Source organism: Dysidea avara, chromosome 12 (assembly GCF_963678975.1).
Source record: "Dysidea avara chromosome 12, odDysAvar1.4, whole genome shotgun sequence".
NCBI classification, from domain to species: domain Eukaryota; kingdom Metazoa; phylum Porifera; class Demospongiae; order Dictyoceratida; family Dysideidae; genus Dysidea; species Dysidea avara.
Genome location: NC_089283.1, coordinates 22620351 through 22640228, shown reverse-complemented (window position 1 = coordinate 22640228; position 19878 = coordinate 22620351). Strand labels below are relative to the sequence as shown.

Genomic DNA, 19878 nt, shown 5'->3' with positions numbered 1-19878 from the left:
CCTTGAATTCTTTTAAATTACAGAAATAAATTACATAGTATTTGTGTCGTACATTAACTCCTACACAAGTGAACACAATTATATCACACATTAAAATATTTCTCTTATACAATTACTTAGTGTGTAGTGTAATAGCTTAATTCTGTACAAGTGGGTTGTCTTTTATATAATATATTTACTGTACGTTCTTTTTTATATAATATAACTGTAGGTAAGGCTAGTTCACTGCTGGTGGGGTAATCTTCTGTTTAGGGCCATGAAATATACTTGAGAATTAGATGATGAACGGATGGAGGCGAAGAACACCTGTAGAAAACAATACACAGAAAATAAAACAAGCAGGCACAGACGCACACACACACTACACACCTTGTCATTTCTCTCACAAAGGAATCTTAGTTTCTGTGCTCTCTTATGCATAAATACACCATCAAGATGGCCAGAATCAACTGCCCTGATCTCGATGGCCTTTGAGCCCCACCCCATGATGTTTGCATCTCCAATAAGTGCTGTAAAACAAGGAGCACACCAATTAGAAGTGCACAATATTAACACTGAATGTGTTGTACTAAGGTCACTGTCCAACCCTAAAACTCACAGTGCACCACACAATGTTAAACAGTCCAAGCTTGGCACAAAGGTCACTTGTACAATTAGACACCTGAAATCAGGTTCGCTAACATTCAGATTCTTTCTTCAACACAAGATAAACAGCAAGCAAATAAAACTTTCCCAATGACATACAGTAAGGATTTATTACAACACACTGCCATAACTATGCTTACCTATTGAGGATGGTACCTCTCCCCATTGCAACTGAATGTCTTTTGTGGGTTTGCCATTGGAATCCACATATACACCTTCATCTGTAACACAAGCAGTAACGTGATGTATTTAGTGTGGTGAATGGACTAGTCACATATTATTACACTAAACATGATTTGAAGGTCACAAATACAGGTTTGCCATGCCTCTACCACTTTTGGGTCTTCACTAGATGAATTTCTAATGTGTTTACATAGCTAACAACTAGAAAAGGAGGCAATTATAATTTAAGCAAGCAAATTTACATGTGGCATGGTGCACACATGAACAGTTTTGTGGTGCTTACTGACTACAACAATGCAGGTACAATATAACTGTTCAACTCACTGTCATAGCATAACAGTAGCTCGTCTTTAGTTGCTGGAGCAAGCGAGATCATTGCATGTGGATGAAGCACTCCTCTACCCTGTAAGATTAATAGTAACAAAGATGGCCTCAGTAATACAACAGTGTTAATTGACAAGCACACAAATACACACAGATGCACTACACACGTTAACACACATAAAAGCGCACACCACATACATACATACATACATACATGATGTACACACATGCATAGCTACACCTATGCTGAGCATAAACAAAGACACAAACTCCTACTTGTTTGGGTAAACAGATGTCATTCACTTGGCCTGTTTCCAAGTCAACACTATGAAATCCTATAAGGAAGTCACACACAATTACATCACATGATGAAACACACTATAACAACTAACCAATGGACGAAGCATACAACACGTTCAGTCTGGTCGCTGCATCACCAGAGCTTATAGTTGGTTTGTGTTCTAACATATTGACCAGCAGTGGTTTATGTTCCAACGCTGGAAATGACTGAAGCAATAAGAAAATACACATTAAATAGAAAATTTTCAACACAAGAAAGAAGTGCACAACATTCAGGGTATGGAACGGGGAGTGGACAACTTTAGGAACTGAATCTTGGTCAGTAATCTTGCAACAAACATACATTAATGTACATACACTATATTCTGTGGGGTCTGAGGTATCATCCCAGCTCTGAGATAGTGTTTTTAAATACCATGGCTCAACTAAAACAGTTGACTGCTCTATTAGAGTATCTTGATCCAGGTTTGGTTCATATTACATTAAAAGGACTAGCTAATTACATATTAAGACACACGATAGTGTGTCGTGCGGCCCAAGAAGCCGGCGCGCCACACCGTGGGTATATTGACAGGAAGAAAGAAAACATCATTTTCACACCTTTGTATCTCGGTGATACCTTATCCAATTGGAACCAAATTTGCTACAGAGTTGCCCGCCAGCCAGGGAAGTCTACATTCCAAATTTGAAGGAAATCGCCCCAGCCATTTCCGAGATACAAGCTGCTAAAGTTTTGTTCTTTTTTCTTCGTGTTTTCGCACACTTGCAAAAATTGCTATAAAACGCAAACGCGTACTCTGATCGCCTTGAAATTTGGCACACAGAAAGGGAGTCCAAAGGCGAATCCTAGTATCAAATTTGGTGCAAATCCGACGAATGGTTCAGGATGTATGACCGATTATTCGTGTAAAACAAGATTGATTTGTTGTCACGCCTACAGGATAAACCGCTTCATTGAATGAGTTGAAAATTGCTATGTAAATGGAGTAACCATCGTAGGAGTGCTTTTTGGTGGTTTGAAAGGAACCGAGATAAAGACCATGGAGATATGACACAAAACCCAACCTGTGTCACAATTACGCTATCGATTTTTATGAATAAAAAAAGTATTAGTTTTTACGCCTACTAGGCAAACTGCTTAGAGCAATGAGCTGTATAGCTGGAATAATCTTCATAAAAAGTACTTGCAGTAGTACAGAAGAATCAGATTACAAACCACTGAGTTATGATTTGAAAGCCAACTCCGTGAGATCGAGATACTCTAATAGAACAGTCACTCTAATAGAGCATTCAGCTAATTTATTTATTCCATTATAGAATTCTATTACATTGCAAGTTATTCTGTAGAGTTCAGCTAGAAACAAGTTACCCTATAGAGAGATCAGCTAGAAACAAGTCATCCTGTAGAGAATTCAGCTACAAACAAATCACCCTGTAAAGATTTCAGCTACAAACAGATCATCCTGTAAATAGTTCAGCTATAGATACAAGTCACCCTGTAGTAGGAGAAGTCACCTTGTAGAGAGATCAGCTAGAAACAAGTCACCTTGTAGAGACCTGCTACAAAGAAAACCATCCCGTAGAGAGTTCAGCTACAAACAAATCACCCTGTAGAGAGTTCAGCTACAAGCAAATCACCCTGTAGAGAGTTCAACTACAAACAAATCACCCTGTAAAGAGATCAGCTAGAAACAATTCACCCTCTAGAGAGAATCATGTGTAGAGTTCAGCTACAAGCAAATCACCCTGTAGAGAGTTCAACTACATTCCAAGTCCCTTAGTAGATCTAGAGGGATCAGCTGCGAACAAGTTATCCAGTAGGGAATAATAGACATGTAATAAATATATGTATATAATTTGTATAAATACTGATAAAATCAAAAACAGTTGAAGTATTAAAAATCTGCTTTGTCTTTTTATTCTTCCTGTGTTAAAGAAAAAGGATAGGTTAAAAAGCCCCAAAGCCGGCATAAAATACAAAAAGAAGTGATATCTAACCAAAAACAGCCAAGCTGTAAAAAAAGGTGTGGCCCCTAAAAGGCCACGTGTGCCAAATTCACCTAAATTGTTGTTATTAAATTTTTTACTATTAACCTACCATCACAGCGATTTCTTGGCCGCCACCTTGGATTTCACATCTTTATTTACCATGGCCTTTTAGGGGCCGAACCTTTTTTTACAGCTTGGCTGTTTTTGATTAGATAATATTATATGCATGCACGTACATATTTGCTGCAAAATAAACAATAACAAATTCCTGTAGCAATCACACAAGTATTTAAAATTTCTTTATCATTCAGCAGTACTATTATATACCACAGCTTCAGCACTACCTTATACTGCATGAACTTGGAGTATGGCTTTTGTGCCCAAGCAAAGACTTCTATGTCTGTCTTTGTGGCAATGACCAGAAACTTCATTTTTTCATGTTGTACTACAGAGAGAACAAATTAATACAGTGGGTACCAATTAGAATAACAACTAACTGATTTTAAAGTGAACACATTGCTCCATTTCACCGACAGCAGTGTAACCATGGCGAGTGCGATGACCATCAAACTAACAAACACAAAAGGTAACCAATCAGAAAATACCAGCATCACATGATGCTTACATCATCTCCTTTTAAAATCTTGTTTCTTAGCCAAGATAGATAGTATATACGAAGTTTGTTTTTTCGACCTGTTTTGGAAAATGATACATGATGCACAACATAGTTCTAACTAACCGCATATACATGCTAACACATTCAAGCCTTCGAGGACTTCAATTTGAGCAAATCTTCTCCGAGACACTAGTGGAAAAACTAAAACAAGACCATATATTCTAATTAACGACCAACAGTAACATTCATATACATGTACATGTATAACCTCTTAGTACATAGCTAAGGTGTACTTCATGACCTCATTAATAACCACCCCATTATAGTGACCATGTCAAGTAGGTCCCAAACATAGCTAAGGTGTACTTCATGACCTCATTAATAAGACCACCTCATTATAGTGACCATGTCAAGTAGGTCCCAAACATAGCAAAGGTGTACTTCACGACCTCATTAATAAGAACACCTCATTATAGTGACCATGTCAAGTAGGTCCCAAACATAGCTAAGGTGTACTTCACGACCTCATTAATAAGAACACCTCATTATAGTGACCATGTCAAGTAGGTCCCAAACAAGGTGTACTTCATGACCACAAAAGGAGGCCAGTGGTGTTGGTCAGTGACTTGTACCAACAAGGTTTCAAGCGTCTGTTAACACACAAGAATGTTTTCTCTCGCACAAGCGTTTGGGAAATGTTTATACAAACACCAAAACAGTAAAATGTTTTTATCCTGTAAAGACAAGTCACAACCAATGTTCTCACAGCACAAGGAAAGGCAGAGCCAACAGAAGCTATATCAACATACTACTGATCAGATGGCATGAAATTATGGTAGGAACCCAATTGGCAGTTCACATGGCTAGCCAAATTTAATACCACTGCAGTCAAAAAATTTATGTAACTACAAAAATTCTAAGAAAGTCCTGAGACAATACTACGTCCATTGAAGGAGGTACATGTAGGCTACAATAGTACATCTATGGTACGATTAACAAGTTAACTAGTTCTACTACATTCTTCATATTGTACTTCTTTTAACTAAAACAACCTGCAGATATACCTACAGACAATATTCTCTTAGAAGGCCTACACTCATGTGTGCATGTGCACACACACACACACAACACACACACACACACAACACACACACACACACAACACACACACACACACAACACACACACATCAAGTCACCTTTGCCGTGTCCACTTCTGTCCAATAATAACAGACCATTGTCAGTACCAACTAACAAGTTTACACCCCACAGGGCTCCACACAATATCTCTCCATTAAACTTGCGCTTATACTTGCGAATCTCTGGAGACTACAGAACAAATTAAAGAACAATCAATGCATACTGCCTTTGTGTTCTAAGTACTGTTGCTTACTATATAGCTATACTACAATTTCATACTAAGATACTGTATATCGATCATGGTAGAAAATTCAATTGATTTAGTAGAAGCATAGCCACAAAGTTCAATACTTTTTTACCAAATTGTTCACCAAATTTGCTATGGTGACATAACAAGCAATAAAAGATGGTTCATTGTACTGGTCAGAAAAAAAATGAGCATACTTGTGATTGTCAAACTGTACTAACCACTTAGGAGGCCATCAAACAGCATGAGTAGAACATACTCATAACCAGCCTATCAATTTTTTTAATCCTTTTCTAAATTTCTTTACCATTTTAGGTCCCTCTGAAGATCGTGGTGGTTGTGGTCCATTTTCTGGAAGGAGCACTGGTGGAGGTCTGCTACTTGGAATAGACTGCCGTCTAGTGGGGTCTCTACTGCCAGATACGGCGGCTGCTGCTGACTGAGTTGATACAATAGAGCTGACAGGTCTTTGAGGAAGCTGGGATCGTAGATGTCCCAACTGACTGGGTGAACCATTGACGGCTTTGAATGATCGTGAAGGACTGGGACCAGTTGAACTGGCAGGTGACACCTGCTGGATATCCAAAACAAGATAATATACAACTAAACTGCCATAAAATATAAGAGCATACATATCCTATAGCAGAAATTATACACTACTTTAATTAATATACACACAGTACATAATTTGTTACTGCAGGTCAACTGTTTTCGGAATTTTTTTAATATGGACATGCAGACAATACCACCATCCTTAAGGATAGAGTTTGTACCGATTCTCACTTTTTGACTAGATCGATACTTGATATTCTTTAGCCCTAGTTAACCAATACCCAATTGTAGGCAAAATCCACTAAAAATAATGTTTGTAATGCTAATTAAGTTGTACACATACCACAAGTAAAAGCTGCTAATCGAACAAGTGAGCCATCATCACTGTATATTTAGGGTTTGGTTTGTGGCCACCATACACAGTCTGGTACTGCAGCTGTTGAAGCTGAATAGGCTAATAATCTGCTGATCACAGATCACAGATCACTACAATTCATTTCCGATTATAGTAAAAACAACTAAATTATTGACCCCTGTATACTGATCTGATTACCAATCCAAATATCAATACTGGAGATTTCAAAATCTTTTCATGTCTACGCACATGCGTTCACATGCGCAGCCATCACACGAAGTTTTGAAAGCCTGTAACATGTGATGAAATGTGTATAGCTAGTTGAGTGAAATGTTAAGTGACTAACTTGATTCACAGCAGTAGGTCCAGTTCACAATTCACGTTGGTAAAAAGTGGGAAGTGTAGTGGAACTGTTTTTTTTATAAAGAGTGTGTATTTATTATTTGGAAATTAAAACTGATATGCATGCATGCATATATTGTACATCAACTGGGTACAGCTTTTATAAACCTCCTAATAACACAGTAAAACGGTGAAAGGTTGCATGTAAGCTTAGCAAATCAGCATGTCAAGCAGATAGGTTGGCAGATTTACCATGCAGAACAATATAGGCATTAATGCACACCATTTTCTAATAGACACGTACCACTTGTTCCATTGATCTAATGATGAGTGTGTCCTGACTATACTCCTGACTGGAGCCCGTACTATCACTGTCTCCCCCGGAGTGATGGTCAACTCTTACTAGAGTGTCACTGGCTACCTCTCCCTCAACTCTGCACAAGAAGATATTCAATGAGTTTTTCAGAATTATACCTTAAAACACTACAACTCTGTTCCCAACTTCTGGACAACTTAGCTACACATCCAATAACATGACATACATACTCAAGCACACATCTCTAGCTAGTTTTGCGGTACACAACAACCATGTTGAATTTCACTGTTCATGGAATACTTGTTCCCTATCTAGTAGAGAATTTGATGCTTTCCTGTTATTGTAGCTTTATTCACAGGCCTTGAATATACTACTGCAACTTAACACCTCAATAACTACCAACACTAAAATACTGCAGAGCCATAACTAAATTAAAGCATGATATATAATAGGTGGTAGAAGACAAATCATCATATTCAGATCCCACAGTTTATCTTTCATCACATACTGGCTAATACAGGGTGGGTCTGGTGGAGCAATGGGACAGCACATTTAGCAGGTTGTTTGTCTTCGAGTGAATATGGTTGGGAGAATATTTCGTTGTAAGCATGGTGTCATTCAACAAAGACATGATCAATTATCAATGCCATTTGATAGATTGTATAACATTTAACACTTTTTCATCAATTCCTTAAATCTTTTTTTAATGACTCAGCAATTAATATTTTAGCAATGTAGTTTTACTGCTGGTGCAAAAGTCTGGCAAAAGTTTATATCACTAAAACTTTGTTACGTGCACAAGAGCTCCTTGATAGCTACTAATACGAGTAACGTTTCAGATGCTGCAAATATGTTTCTCTAATAGGACAGACATCACAGCACACTACTTACCTTGACCTTCTGCTGCCAGGCAACACCATTCCAGATTGAAGTACAATGTCATCTTCTTCATCTTCCTCATTGCTGTCCTCATCATAGGCTGCCCCTTGATATGACTACATGATGATAAAAATGATGTCATACATCTAATAGTGTGACATCACTTAAATGACCACTAATCAGTGAACATACTCATGAAGCCTTACAACTATGGGATAGTGGTGAAACCTTATAATTCTCTGACTAAATTAATTTATATGTGTGCATATCTCTGTGTGTGTGACATAAGGCACAGTGGTATAGCCAAATAATTATATCTTTAAAGATAATACCTCGGTTATTACAAAACCCTTAAATGGATACTATACAAAAATATCAATCGCAAATATATGGGAAAGGTAAAGGCAAAAAAAACCTTTCAGCTACCCTTACCGTAAACACATAGTTAATGCCACAACATCCTCATATTTTCTGTATCATAATTGGTATATTTTCAGTATTTTAGTATCCCAGTTTAAGTTTGGGCTTTAATATACAGTATTGTGACTTGCACATTGCAGAACCCCAGTATGAAAAGAGCACGAATGATAAAACAGCTTAACAATCAAACAGCCTAATGATGTTTGAATGTTTCTTAGCTGATCAGCATTAATAAAGAAAATTTTGTGAATTTGTACTAAAGTGCACACAACAGTGTGTTTCAAAAGAACTTTACTGTAATAGCAGCAGTAATTGATCATAAGCCGGCCACTTTAAAACAAAATCCATTTTGGTACCACAAATTATGACAAGCAATGTGCGTGTGCGTGTGTGTTGCAAGTGCATGTATGTTGACTGCACTGTACCTTTGCTGTGGGAGCTTCAATCGGAGGACCTGTGTGAGAATAGGAATTAAGTTAGTAAAGTTAGTTAAGATATATTAATTAGTTAAGAATTAAGTTAGTTAAGATACATTAGTTACACACAAACACGCACATACTACACACACATTACACACACCTAAATGCTCTTTGGAGTCCTTGATGGTTCCACCAGCTATCGTTGGGTCGCCTTCATCTTCACTGCCACTGTACACATAACCTGCTGTCTCTGACGCTGAGGAGGGGAACAGTTTTAATAAATAACATGACCCAATTCACTCACACATATCAAAATTTGCACACAGCACACTATACTGCACACAAACACACTACACTACAAACCTTTCTTTCTCTTCATTCGATCTATCTGTTCTTTAATCTGTATCCGTACTTGTCGTTCACTGAACTCTGTTACAAACGGATGCTACAACAAAATGTATCACATATAGTAAACAACTAACCACAATACTACAGTAGTAAAACCTCAGAACACACACGTACAGTAGTAGGGTGATAAGTGAAACCAGCTCTACCCTATTGTTGTCCGTGGCAAAGGTCGATCTTATTATTTAGCAGGTGACTAGGTGTACAAATGATGGACCCTTACACCTTCTAGTATGCATCACTGTTGATTGTAGCAGTGATAACTACGGTACCGCTCAAACGTGAGAGATTAAAAAACTCATTAGGTAAAGGGTGTGGTACCTGTTTCACTTGCGAGTGATCATCCCAAACACAACGGAATGCTAATTGCAAGCAAAGCAGGTGCCACGTCCTTTAATTTGCAAGTTTTATAATTGCTCGCACTCTTGCAAGACGACATTGCGTTTGAAAATTACTGTAAGTGCTATAACTACAGGTACAGCGATGTGGAAAAACTGATCTAGATGAGTGTGTGGATTTAGATGATACAACTATGGGATTAAGGATGAAGTGGAAAGAACATTGCTGTCTACATAGTGCAAACATGTAACATTTAAGCTCTGCATACAGCATCACAGAAATCTTTGCTACATGATGCTGAGTAAAAAGTGGTTACAGATTTAATATTTATACTCTCAGTAGGGCTGGGAGATAATTTAGACAAATTACTTATCGAGATAATTTTCTATTATCGTGAAAAAGATAACAGTTTTTTTACTATCGAGATAATAGTAAACTTCCATAAAATTTTGTAATTCCACAAATATTTGGATTACATATTTACAGAATTGTCTCCACTCTCCTGCCAACTCAACTTATAGACTGTTTTAATGTATAGCTATTTGCTGAAACTCTATAAACTATCCTGAGATGGTCTATATTGAAAGTGTAGTTATGTTGTTTTATGCAGATCACTCTTTATTGAGATAAAATTGGTCTTCATTATCGAGATATAAGTATTTTCGTTATTGCACAGCCTTAACTCTCAGCCATACACACTACACAAATGTACACAGAGGCACTCACTCTTAGCAAGTTGTCTGAAGTAGGGCGCTGCGGGGTGTTCTTGGTAAGGCATTGGTCAGTAAACTGGATAAAACGTTGTGTCCATTTGCGAGGGTTCTTCAATCTGGGAGGAGGATTTCTCGGAATCAGGAACAATGCTCTCATCGGATGCATACTACAGAGAGCTATAAAATGACAAGACAATTCATGATCAAAAGTACATTAAAATATGAAGCAAAACTTAAAAGCTTTTTTTTAGATTTCAAGTGTACAGAATAGTAATTCAGAAATTAGAAGAGTATTTTATAGCTGTCTTTGTCTATAATAACTTTATGGGTTGACAGCTTGTAACTGTTACCTTATCTGATCAAATTATAAATATTGATTGTAACAAGAACTGGACCATTATAAAGCAGTGTTTATTATAAATGAATTAAAAGTTATGACATCAAAAACTCAGCACATATAATGACACTGTCTAGGATTACATGGCAGTCAATTAGTGACATATCTGATTGTGTTACAACATAGAACTTTCTCCAGTCTTTTCTGTGCCAATGAAGGAAAATTCTAAAGGAGAAAATATTATAACCATGGTAAATAAGCAAGTTTTTCCTCGTCGCCCTTAACTCTGGTTTGAAGGAAAGTTACCATACGAATTCCTTGTGACTTATCAACAGTTCCTGGATACTATACAAGTTAGCCAACAGAGTCTGTAACTTTTCCACATTATATTATGACATACTGTACAAGTGACATATGCTTTGTACTTCTGAATAAATTTATTTCCATGAGTTTTCGTAATTCTAAATACAGTTGGACTCCAGTCAACCAGCTAATCTCTACAGTATACATTATAATGGAACTTCATGTAGTAATTTTTTCGGTACGCAGACATGTGCACATCCCGGAGGACAGACAACCAGGGAGCACAAGCTGATGGATGAACAGACCAGTAAAAATACAAAATACTGCGTTCACTTTCAATTTAGTAAATCAGTTTGATAAATACACAAATACACACAAACAGTACTAAATACACTCACGGGGCTCTCCCTCTGCTATTTCAACGGCAGTGATGCCTAGAGACCACTGATCGCTCTGTGGATCACAAGACATCACCTGAGATGAGGTCATACACGTTCACCACAACTCACCCTCTGGTCATATGTTGCTGTAGGGTCCTGATCACATGCGATAACCTCAGGGGCCATCCTACACATGTCAACATGAGGTAGTAAATACACTGATTGTAATAACACACAAATAACATCATCATAGTTTAGTGCCTCTAACACATATGATTACATGGTTTGTCGCCCTATGTGACTGTGATGATAAAAATAAAAAAAGCTGTTCAAAAAAGCCACAATAAGAAAAACAAAAAGCATCCATCGGACCAAGAAAAACAAAAAGCAGTCATCGTACTGTCTACATCAATCACATGCATACTGTACAACTTCTTATTCTGTTGCACCGCATGGACAAATCAAAGGGAAAACATGTAACAGTACTCCCTCAAATTACTTGGTCTTGCAATAATGCCAGGCCTTGTTTAGTCACCAGAATAGTAAACAATACAAATGAAATAGCCAACAGCAAAGATATACAAACTAGTACTGTTCTGTTAATGACTTCTACAAGGTCACAATTCAAAAGGACAATAAGGATTTCAAAGACAGTATTTCTAGGTGTAAACACTAATCACAAACATGCATACTGTGTGTCAGCATATCCATATTGATTCCACCAAGTAAAACAGTTGACAGTAAATGATTTTTGTTTCTAACATACCTGTATCACCTAATTAATATGGTAACATTTGGGTTTGACTTTATTTGGCAAACAAGTACTACATTAGGTAGATCACTTTGTACACTACATCATCTTTCAAGAACACCAAAAATGGGCAACTTTATTTCACAAGAACACAAGGTCCCACCAAGACATTTTACCACAAAGTTCCATACTATTTCATTGACGCAAAAAAGATAAAGAGTAAAAACCTCGACAGGTACACTATATACAAGCAAGTCACACTGTGAACACGAGATAGATTAATAGCCCATAATCAGATCTCTAGCCAAAAGACTACATTTCAGGTCAGGAAACTGAAAGGGAATGCTTTGTCCTGATACACACAATAAACTTAACAGGATTAGCAAAATAAACTGAAGCCTTTAGTTTAGTACAAGTATCTATTTGCCCCCAAACCAAATTATAAAAGATAACCTCAAGTTATGTAATGCTTTTAATTTCTGGCTGTTAACAAAATATAAAACTGTTCTATACCAGAACACTTGTTTACAGGATGTTTACAAGGTGTAAATGGCATGTTTGTGACATTTTGACAATGACTGCAAATTAGTTGTGCCATATAACTTGAATGGTCACCAAATTGGTCTGTAGTATCCCACTAGAAATGAGTCAACACAGTTCTATTGTGTACCACCAAGTATCTTGTGGTAAGTCCCAGAACCCTCACAAATCTTCTTTTAGCCATCCCAACACAATACATGGCTTTCCTAGTTACCACATAATGAGTTATTATAGCGAGACATTGAAGCATACAGATAGGAAGGAATAGGAATAGCTGCACATGATTTGAACCATCTATGCTCAAACCAAAGAATGATAATTGCAATATACCGTACAAGCAGAAAATTTGACATGGAATTAAATTTGGCGGTTGGCAAATTTTGCACTGAAATCGTCAAATTTTAAATCCACCAAATATCCTACTAAGATTGAAAACAAGGAGAAATCCAAAGGAAGACCTGTGAACCTACGCAGCTTATTCTGATGAAGATCTAGCCACAGTGAAAGATATACTATTTCTAGCTACTACAGCTGCAGCCAGACATTTCTCTGTACCTTTCAGATTTTTCGTATACGGGCCTGAGGAGACGCCTGCAACTGAAGGCGCACTCCCGCTAATGCATCCATGCCAAATAGCTACTGTAGCTACATTACTCATGATCTCGGCCTTGAAGTAACTACTGTATTACTGTACAATACTCAAAGCTATCGTGAAATTTTCAATGCAGTCTGTGTATGATTAGCGCGAGCCCTGCAAGCAAGAGGGACCATCAAATTTAAATAGACAAGTTGTTCAATTTACTGTTACCGTCAAACTTTCTGCTTTTACGGTAGTGTACAAGCTTGCTAGCAAGGACCTAGCTCACAGTCCGTGCAGGCTAGCTAATCATGAACATCAAAAGCAGCTGACCAAAACAATGCAAAAATGGTATGCACTCACAATTTGTTTACTTTCACTCTGCCAGTCGAAATGTAACTGCTACAGGCTGTTGCCACATTTCATTTATGCACACGTCTTGCAGGGCACAATTAAAAGATAGCTTTTAATTTTAGAGATGGGTTTCAATCTCTAAATCTGTATTACTGCTATTTAATTTTGCATGAAATTCTATATGCAATATTAAAGGAACTAAGAAACTGTAGTAATTATTGGGTAATTTTAGCAATTGTTGTGTAATTCACACTTTTTGAGAATATGAGCAGTATCCTTACCTGGTAACATCCAAGTAGTAAGCAATCATGCAGGGCATTAAGTCATTAACTAGATACAGTAAGTGTATACAACTGTTCAGAGTTCTGTGAAAAGGAGCCACTTGATTTCACGCACAATTAACCAACCTCTGCTGGGTTTCTTTCCTTGTGACAGTGACTTCATATGTGACCCACTGAGCAAAAACCAGTCATTTTCACGCATTCCTCGAATTCAATTTTATTGCTTCCCTGTTATCTATAGTAACAAAGGAGTGGACAGTCAAAATTTTAGCCTTTTGTGATGAATAGTCTTGGAGTTGTAGCAATAGACAGGAATATACTCGATTCGTACAGCAACAATATGGCAAAAAATTACAAGCACTACTTAATTGATCATAACTCACGACTGAGACAAACTACAAAGATGGGATATGGTTCAGCATGTTCACCATGAACTGGCACATCGATCAAGGTCTAGTTTTTTCCCTGTACATCTCCATGTGGACAAAGAAGGCTATTTTAATAATTGCATGATGATGGCCAACTTTATTTCTACCGCATTGTAAATAAACGCCCATAACTCACATACCATACACTGTATGAACACGAAACAAAGATTTTCGTACTCCCAATGAACAGGAAATTCTGGTGATGTATAGGTTTTATCAATTTGAACTTTGTTGAAGTGATTAAAACATGTGTAAACTTTTTATGTAGCACACATATCTTTTACCCAGTTCAGAATTTTGCAAAAATGGCCGGTTTTTGCTCAGCAGATCACATATGGTATGATACAGCATATTTATGCATGGCATCCTAATTTTCGATTCTGTGACACTTGCAAACTGAAAAATTTTACTAGCAAAAGTTTCTGCTAATAAACTAAATTTCTTTATTTACAACTGAACAGCAGTTTGCCTAAAATTCTTTGAACATAAATTATGACATAGAATAGAGAAAAATAGATTGTGTTTCACAGATTTTTTAAATATTGCTAGCGGCTTTGTCACAAAAAAAAATTGAACTTGGTACACACAAAACAAATGAAGCACAAAAAAACTTAACACTCTTCTCCAACCATGTGACTATCAGCATGTTGACGGTAAAGTGTGTATGTAAACAAAAGAAACCAACTTTAATGTAGCAAATAGCATTTCATTCACTCTAATGACAAGATGAAAGGTAGTACGAAGCCATTTTATTCACTCCAATGTCAGTTGAGATTATTTCCAAATAAGATGATATCACTGTAACTAAGTCACACTCTCGTGCATTTAAAGTGGAACGTTTCCCATAATTAGGACAACAATCCTGTTGTTCCAATATGAAGGTTTCCTTTTCAGAGGAAAACGCATCAGAATTAAAACTGTTTATACTAAAATATTGGTTGTACGTATTATGGAAGAAATGTCCATAATTTTGTGAAGAGAGACATTACTGTATACACACAGTATATGTGCTATTGAAGGCTCTAGGGTCTTTTCCTGATGTGCAGAAGATGCTGCCAATATGATCACAAAAGAGACATTGACATTGGAAGCAAATCACAGTTTTCCTGCTCTATACTTTTAGGGTTTGAATAAAAGGAAGTTTTCTTTCAATCCTTAAACACAGGTAGCCAACAGTGACAGACATGTCAACCTATGATCATATCCAGAAGGCAACAATCAAAGTCAGAAAAATATTTGTTAGAACTCTCTGTAAAGTCAAACACTGGGAATGGCTCTAACTGATTAGGTTGTCCCTGTCTATATGCCCCTACAAAAATGACAGCAAATTATACTGACCAGTGTGGACATGTAGTACTACTAAGCCCAACAAGAGTGGGCTAGGACAGATGTCACCCCAGAACACAATTAGGGAGTAGCAATTCTCTGGGAAAGGGCAGTTGTGGTCTTGTGGGGGTGGATACAAGGTACAAGGCCACTTGGGAAAGCTGAACACCCAGCTACTCCAAGACAAGTACAACTACAAGTACTGCTGGTTAAGTTTCTGCCACCAGCCACCACCAGACACCATGAAGAGGCAATGATTATATTGTTAAGAAACAGTACAGTGTGACAATTCAATACAAAAGGATCTGATAATTAATATTGTTTATAACACCAGCACTTAATAACATCTTGATTTTCCAGGTCATTTTATGATACCATATATGATTCATTTTCAAAGTTTCATAAAACCTTTGAAAATATGAGTTCTCAGGCACTCAAAGTGATACAGCCTTTAATGCACACAAGCCAACAACATTTAACTTTTTTTTATCTTACCACAACACAATACAAAAAACAATACCAATAAGGTGTGCCGATAAATGTGTTCCTTTTTCCAATGGTACGATCCAACTGTGCAGATACTCCAAAGTCGACTAAACAGGACACAAAGAGACGTTTACAGGATAGCTACCATGTAAACAGGAGCGACTTTACCCAATTTGATGTCTGCGTTGTCTGTCAGTAAAACATTTTGACCTTTGATGTCTCTGTGGATGACTTTACATTTGTGAAGATGACTCAAGCCCTGCACATCATGAATATACAGAGCAACACATTAAATAGAATCCATGGCAAATCTATAGACGTACTACATGTAGGTATGCTAGACTTTAATGGGTGTAACAATAAATAAAGTGGAGTGTACAATAGGTCAATGGCTGAGAGAAGGTGTCAAGTAACATAGACACAATGCAAACATACAACTTGTGTGTTACATCCACACACTATTAAACTACACACATCACACACACATCACACACACATCACACACACAAACATACACAGAAAGACTCACTCTTAACACTTCTCTGCAGACGTACGCAATCCAGTCCTCTTTTAGTGATCGGTTTTTAGTAGCTAACACAATAACAAGAAGTACAACATCCAAATGTAGAACAGCCACTCACATTTCACAAGATCAGTCACTGACCCAGCTCCACAGAACTCCATTACCAACTACACACAAAAACAAGAATAACAGCAGCAATCTTACAGAGTCTATGCATTCTCTATACCGCTACACCATAGAGAGGAATTGAACTGCGCAGCAAAAAACCCAAACCTTAACCTAACACTTAAATCTTTACTCACTGGTGTCAGAAGATGTTGTACATTTATTATCAAGGTGATAATTGCAGCAAAATTGAAGGGGACTAGTTGTATTAGAAAGGAATTACAACCAAATTACGTGCTCTAGTTCTTTGGCTGTAAATCAAATCAAAGCAAGCCAGCTAGTGAAATGACTTTTAATAAAACTTAAATGTCCTAAACTTACTTCACAGGCTAGTCATTTTAAAGTATTACTGCCACAAAAGAAACTCAGCTGTGTGGTACCTTGGCAACAAAATTAACAGGGAATTTAGTGTTAGTTGTTGTCATCTGTGCCACCATATGTTGTGGACATGTGTGTGAGACAGGATGAAATGAAATTCTCGTCAACAAAATCTCTTTCAGTACTGACAGACAGAAATTAAGACTTACCCAAAGTTGATCTTCCTGACCGAAGTCTGCCTTCTTGACAAATGCCCCATAGTATGTGGCTATGTTCTGGTGAAACGAAAACTGCAACGAAACGCAAACAACATCTAAGTTGAATGGCTAGTTGAAAATCAGTATGAAATATCAAAAGTATTGGGAGACTTGTTAAAACTACCATTACATTATGGAGAGCTGTTAAAACTACTATATATCAGAGAAACCATGCGGCACTCTGGGGACCAACTGATACCTGATTTACCAAGTCAGTTTATGCACTAAAGGATTCCAAAGTGTCTGGATTATGTACTAGATGTCTTCTTAGTGTGTCTGTACACATTAACAGATCTCAGACTACATAGGAAAAGTTTCAACAGGCTCAGCAAATAATACACATAACTTGACTGAGGTGATAAAAGGAGTTTGGTGTTGGAGAGTATTTAGCAGTGGTCAGTGTTTCAATGGACACTAGTCACCACAATATTAAAGCCATGAGTCGACAAACCTTTCTTAGCATGTTCACTTCTGCTATGATTTCTTCTTCTTCATCCTAGAAACATGAAGATGTGACATCGTGTTATTGGTAAATAATGGCACACACTGACCTCTGTCACTTCCATAATCTTTATGGCAGCCAGTTGGCCTGTCTTGATATGTCTACCCTGTATGAGAAGTCATCACCATATGTTACAGTGTGTGTATATAGTGTGTGTAACTACCACATACATCTACCCCATATATGTCAGTATACTGCACACCTGTGATACTTGTAGACTTGGGATATGCACACACCACACCACACCACATCACATCACATCACACCACACCACACCACAACACTCATGCTCACACACACTACCAATACAAAAAGTTATATAATACATTTACATACAACAAATTCAGATCATATATTAGATCAGAGGGTGACAGAATGTGTAAAAGATTTCCTTTTCCCTAATAATATACTAGCCCTTGTTCTACTAGTGACAAGTAATTTGTTCTGCCAAGCATACATTAGTCAACAAGTATTATCTACTTGTTAAAGATGGCTACAAGCTCAGTTGCAACATACACCCACCACTCCCCATATAACACATTACACCTGATAAATTCAAACTCACTTTGTGTACTTGTCCATAAGTCCCATTGCCTACTACTTCAATTAGCTCGAATATTCCGCTGGGGTCCTGTGTGTAGAACAGCGTTCCAACGTAATTAAAATACTAATTTAACAACGTGCAAGTTATACACACTACATGTACATATAAGGTGGTTTAGGGTTGGATTGCAGCGGCAGGGCCGTGTTAAAGGCTTCAAGGCTGGAGATAGTACATCTTCGCGACATATCAAATGTTCACATACACGTACGAGTCTAATTGTAGTAAATCGAAGGTAGAAACATTAGACATGGCTCAATTACAAAGCTTCAAAACTGTCCCAATCGGAACATTGTAATGTGTGTACATCCATATTTTTGCTTAAGAGCAATCTCAAAACACACCAAACTAGGGTAAATGTTCATGAGGGCGGTGTTGCGATTGCGGTTACGCTTACCTTTAGCTCGGACAGGTCCAGTTCGTCGATTCCTCCGGCCATTTGGTTACAAGTGATACACTATCATTTGTCTCTAAACGTTTACAAGTCGCGCAACAGAACGAACACCCTTGAGCGACGAATTCACCACCAAAATTAAGAAACGCTACCGTATATACGTATCAGCGTATCTAATTATATGGACACGAAAATTGCATTGATAATTTTCAAAAGGTGTTAGATGTGACGTCACAATAAATTTTTAATCGTCCTTGACAGTTCCCTTTCCTCCACGGAGACGTCCAGTTCTTCTAGCTGCAATAAGACCAACTTTGCGACCAGCCGGTGTGTCTCTGCGTACTGTAGAAGGTTTACCAATATGTTGATGGTTACCACCTCCATGTGGATGTTCCACAGGCTGAAAAGGATAACAGATATCTCAACATTCAAAGAATCTTTGTAACTTACATTCATTGCTACACCACGCACTCTGGGCCAACAATTTCGCTTTACTTTGTACTTGTGGTAAGCCCTACCAGCTTTCAATAAGGGTTTGTCAATTCTACCCCCTCCAGCAACAATTCCAATTATAGCTCTGTTAGCTGATGACACAACTTTTTTGGAACCCGATGGTAACTTCAGTCTGGTTCGGTTTGTATCATGGTTGTGGGAGATAACAGTGGCATAGTTGCCAGATGCTTTGACAAGTTTGCCGCGATCTCCTGACTTCTCTTCAACACTACACACAATTGTACCCTCAGGCATAGTGCCTAGTGGTAGGCAATTACCAACCGAAAGACTAGCTAAAATAAGAAAAAGCAGTAATATTATTTTCATTACTTGTGAAAATAATGAAATTAAATATATTTCATTATTTGTGAAGATTTCCAATTACCTTTCTTTCCACAATATATAAATTGTCCGGTATAAATCCCCTCAGTGGCCACAAAGAGTTCTTTTCTCAGTCGGTACTTGTACGGGTCTCTGAATACTACTTTGGCCAGGGGTGCGCCTCGTCCCGGGTCATGAATGATGTCTTTCACGACTCCCTTGATATAGCCGTGCCGTTCCGCATAATCTATTGCCCTCAGCTTGGCTGCACCTTTCCTGTGTTTTGTGTGTGACCTAAATATACTGCCTCGTCCCTTACGCTGTCCACGGATTACGCGACCCATCCTATCAAGAAAATC

At 37.7% G+C, this 19878-nt stretch overlaps 2 protein-coding genes across 3 annotated transcripts; both read right to left on the bottom strand.

The window, feature by feature from the left end:
* Window positions 1-7: 7 nt before the first annotated feature.
* LOC136241642 (serine/threonine-protein kinase mig-15-like) lies at window positions 8-18887 on the bottom strand. 2 transcript variants are annotated; one of them, XM_066032887.1, is made up of 29 exons: window positions 18710-18887; window positions 18277-18342; window positions 17761-17817; window positions 17661-17705; window positions 17162-17242; window positions 16588-16636; window positions 16476-16537; window positions 16115-16205; window positions 15981-16053; window positions 11333-11390; window positions 11222-11276; window positions 10197-10360; window positions 9090-9171; window positions 8887-8982; window positions 8733-8761; window positions 7900-8003; window positions 6997-7126; window positions 5751-6017; window positions 5256-5385; window positions 4181-4258; window positions 4067-4134; window positions 3939-4011; window positions 3786-3886; window positions 1545-1659; window positions 1429-1487; window positions 1153-1231; window positions 786-866; window positions 370-509; window positions 8-306 (listed from the first exon to the last, which is right to left on the bottom strand). In XM_066032887.1, exons 1-29 carry the CDS (start codon window positions 18749-18751, stop codon window positions 223-225), a joined length of 2559 nt encoding a protein of 852 aa, XP_065888959.1. In that variant the 5' UTR covers window positions 18752-18887; the 3' UTR covers window positions 8-222. The 2 variants fall into 2 exon arrangements, with proteins under 2 accessions (XP_065888959.1, XP_065888960.1); XM_066032888.1 differs by having other exon boundaries at window positions 5751-6014.
* Window positions 18884-19863, bottom strand: LOC136241646 (large ribosomal subunit protein uL2). Its single transcript, XM_066032892.1, has 3 exons — window positions 19584-19863; window positions 19157-19491; window positions 18884-19106 (listed from the first exon to the last, which is right to left on the bottom strand). Exons 1-3 carry the CDS (start codon window positions 19861-19863, stop codon window positions 18951-18953), a joined length of 771 nt encoding a protein of 256 aa, XP_065888964.1. The 3' UTR covers window positions 18884-18950.
* Window positions 19864-19878: the final 15 nt, after the last annotated feature.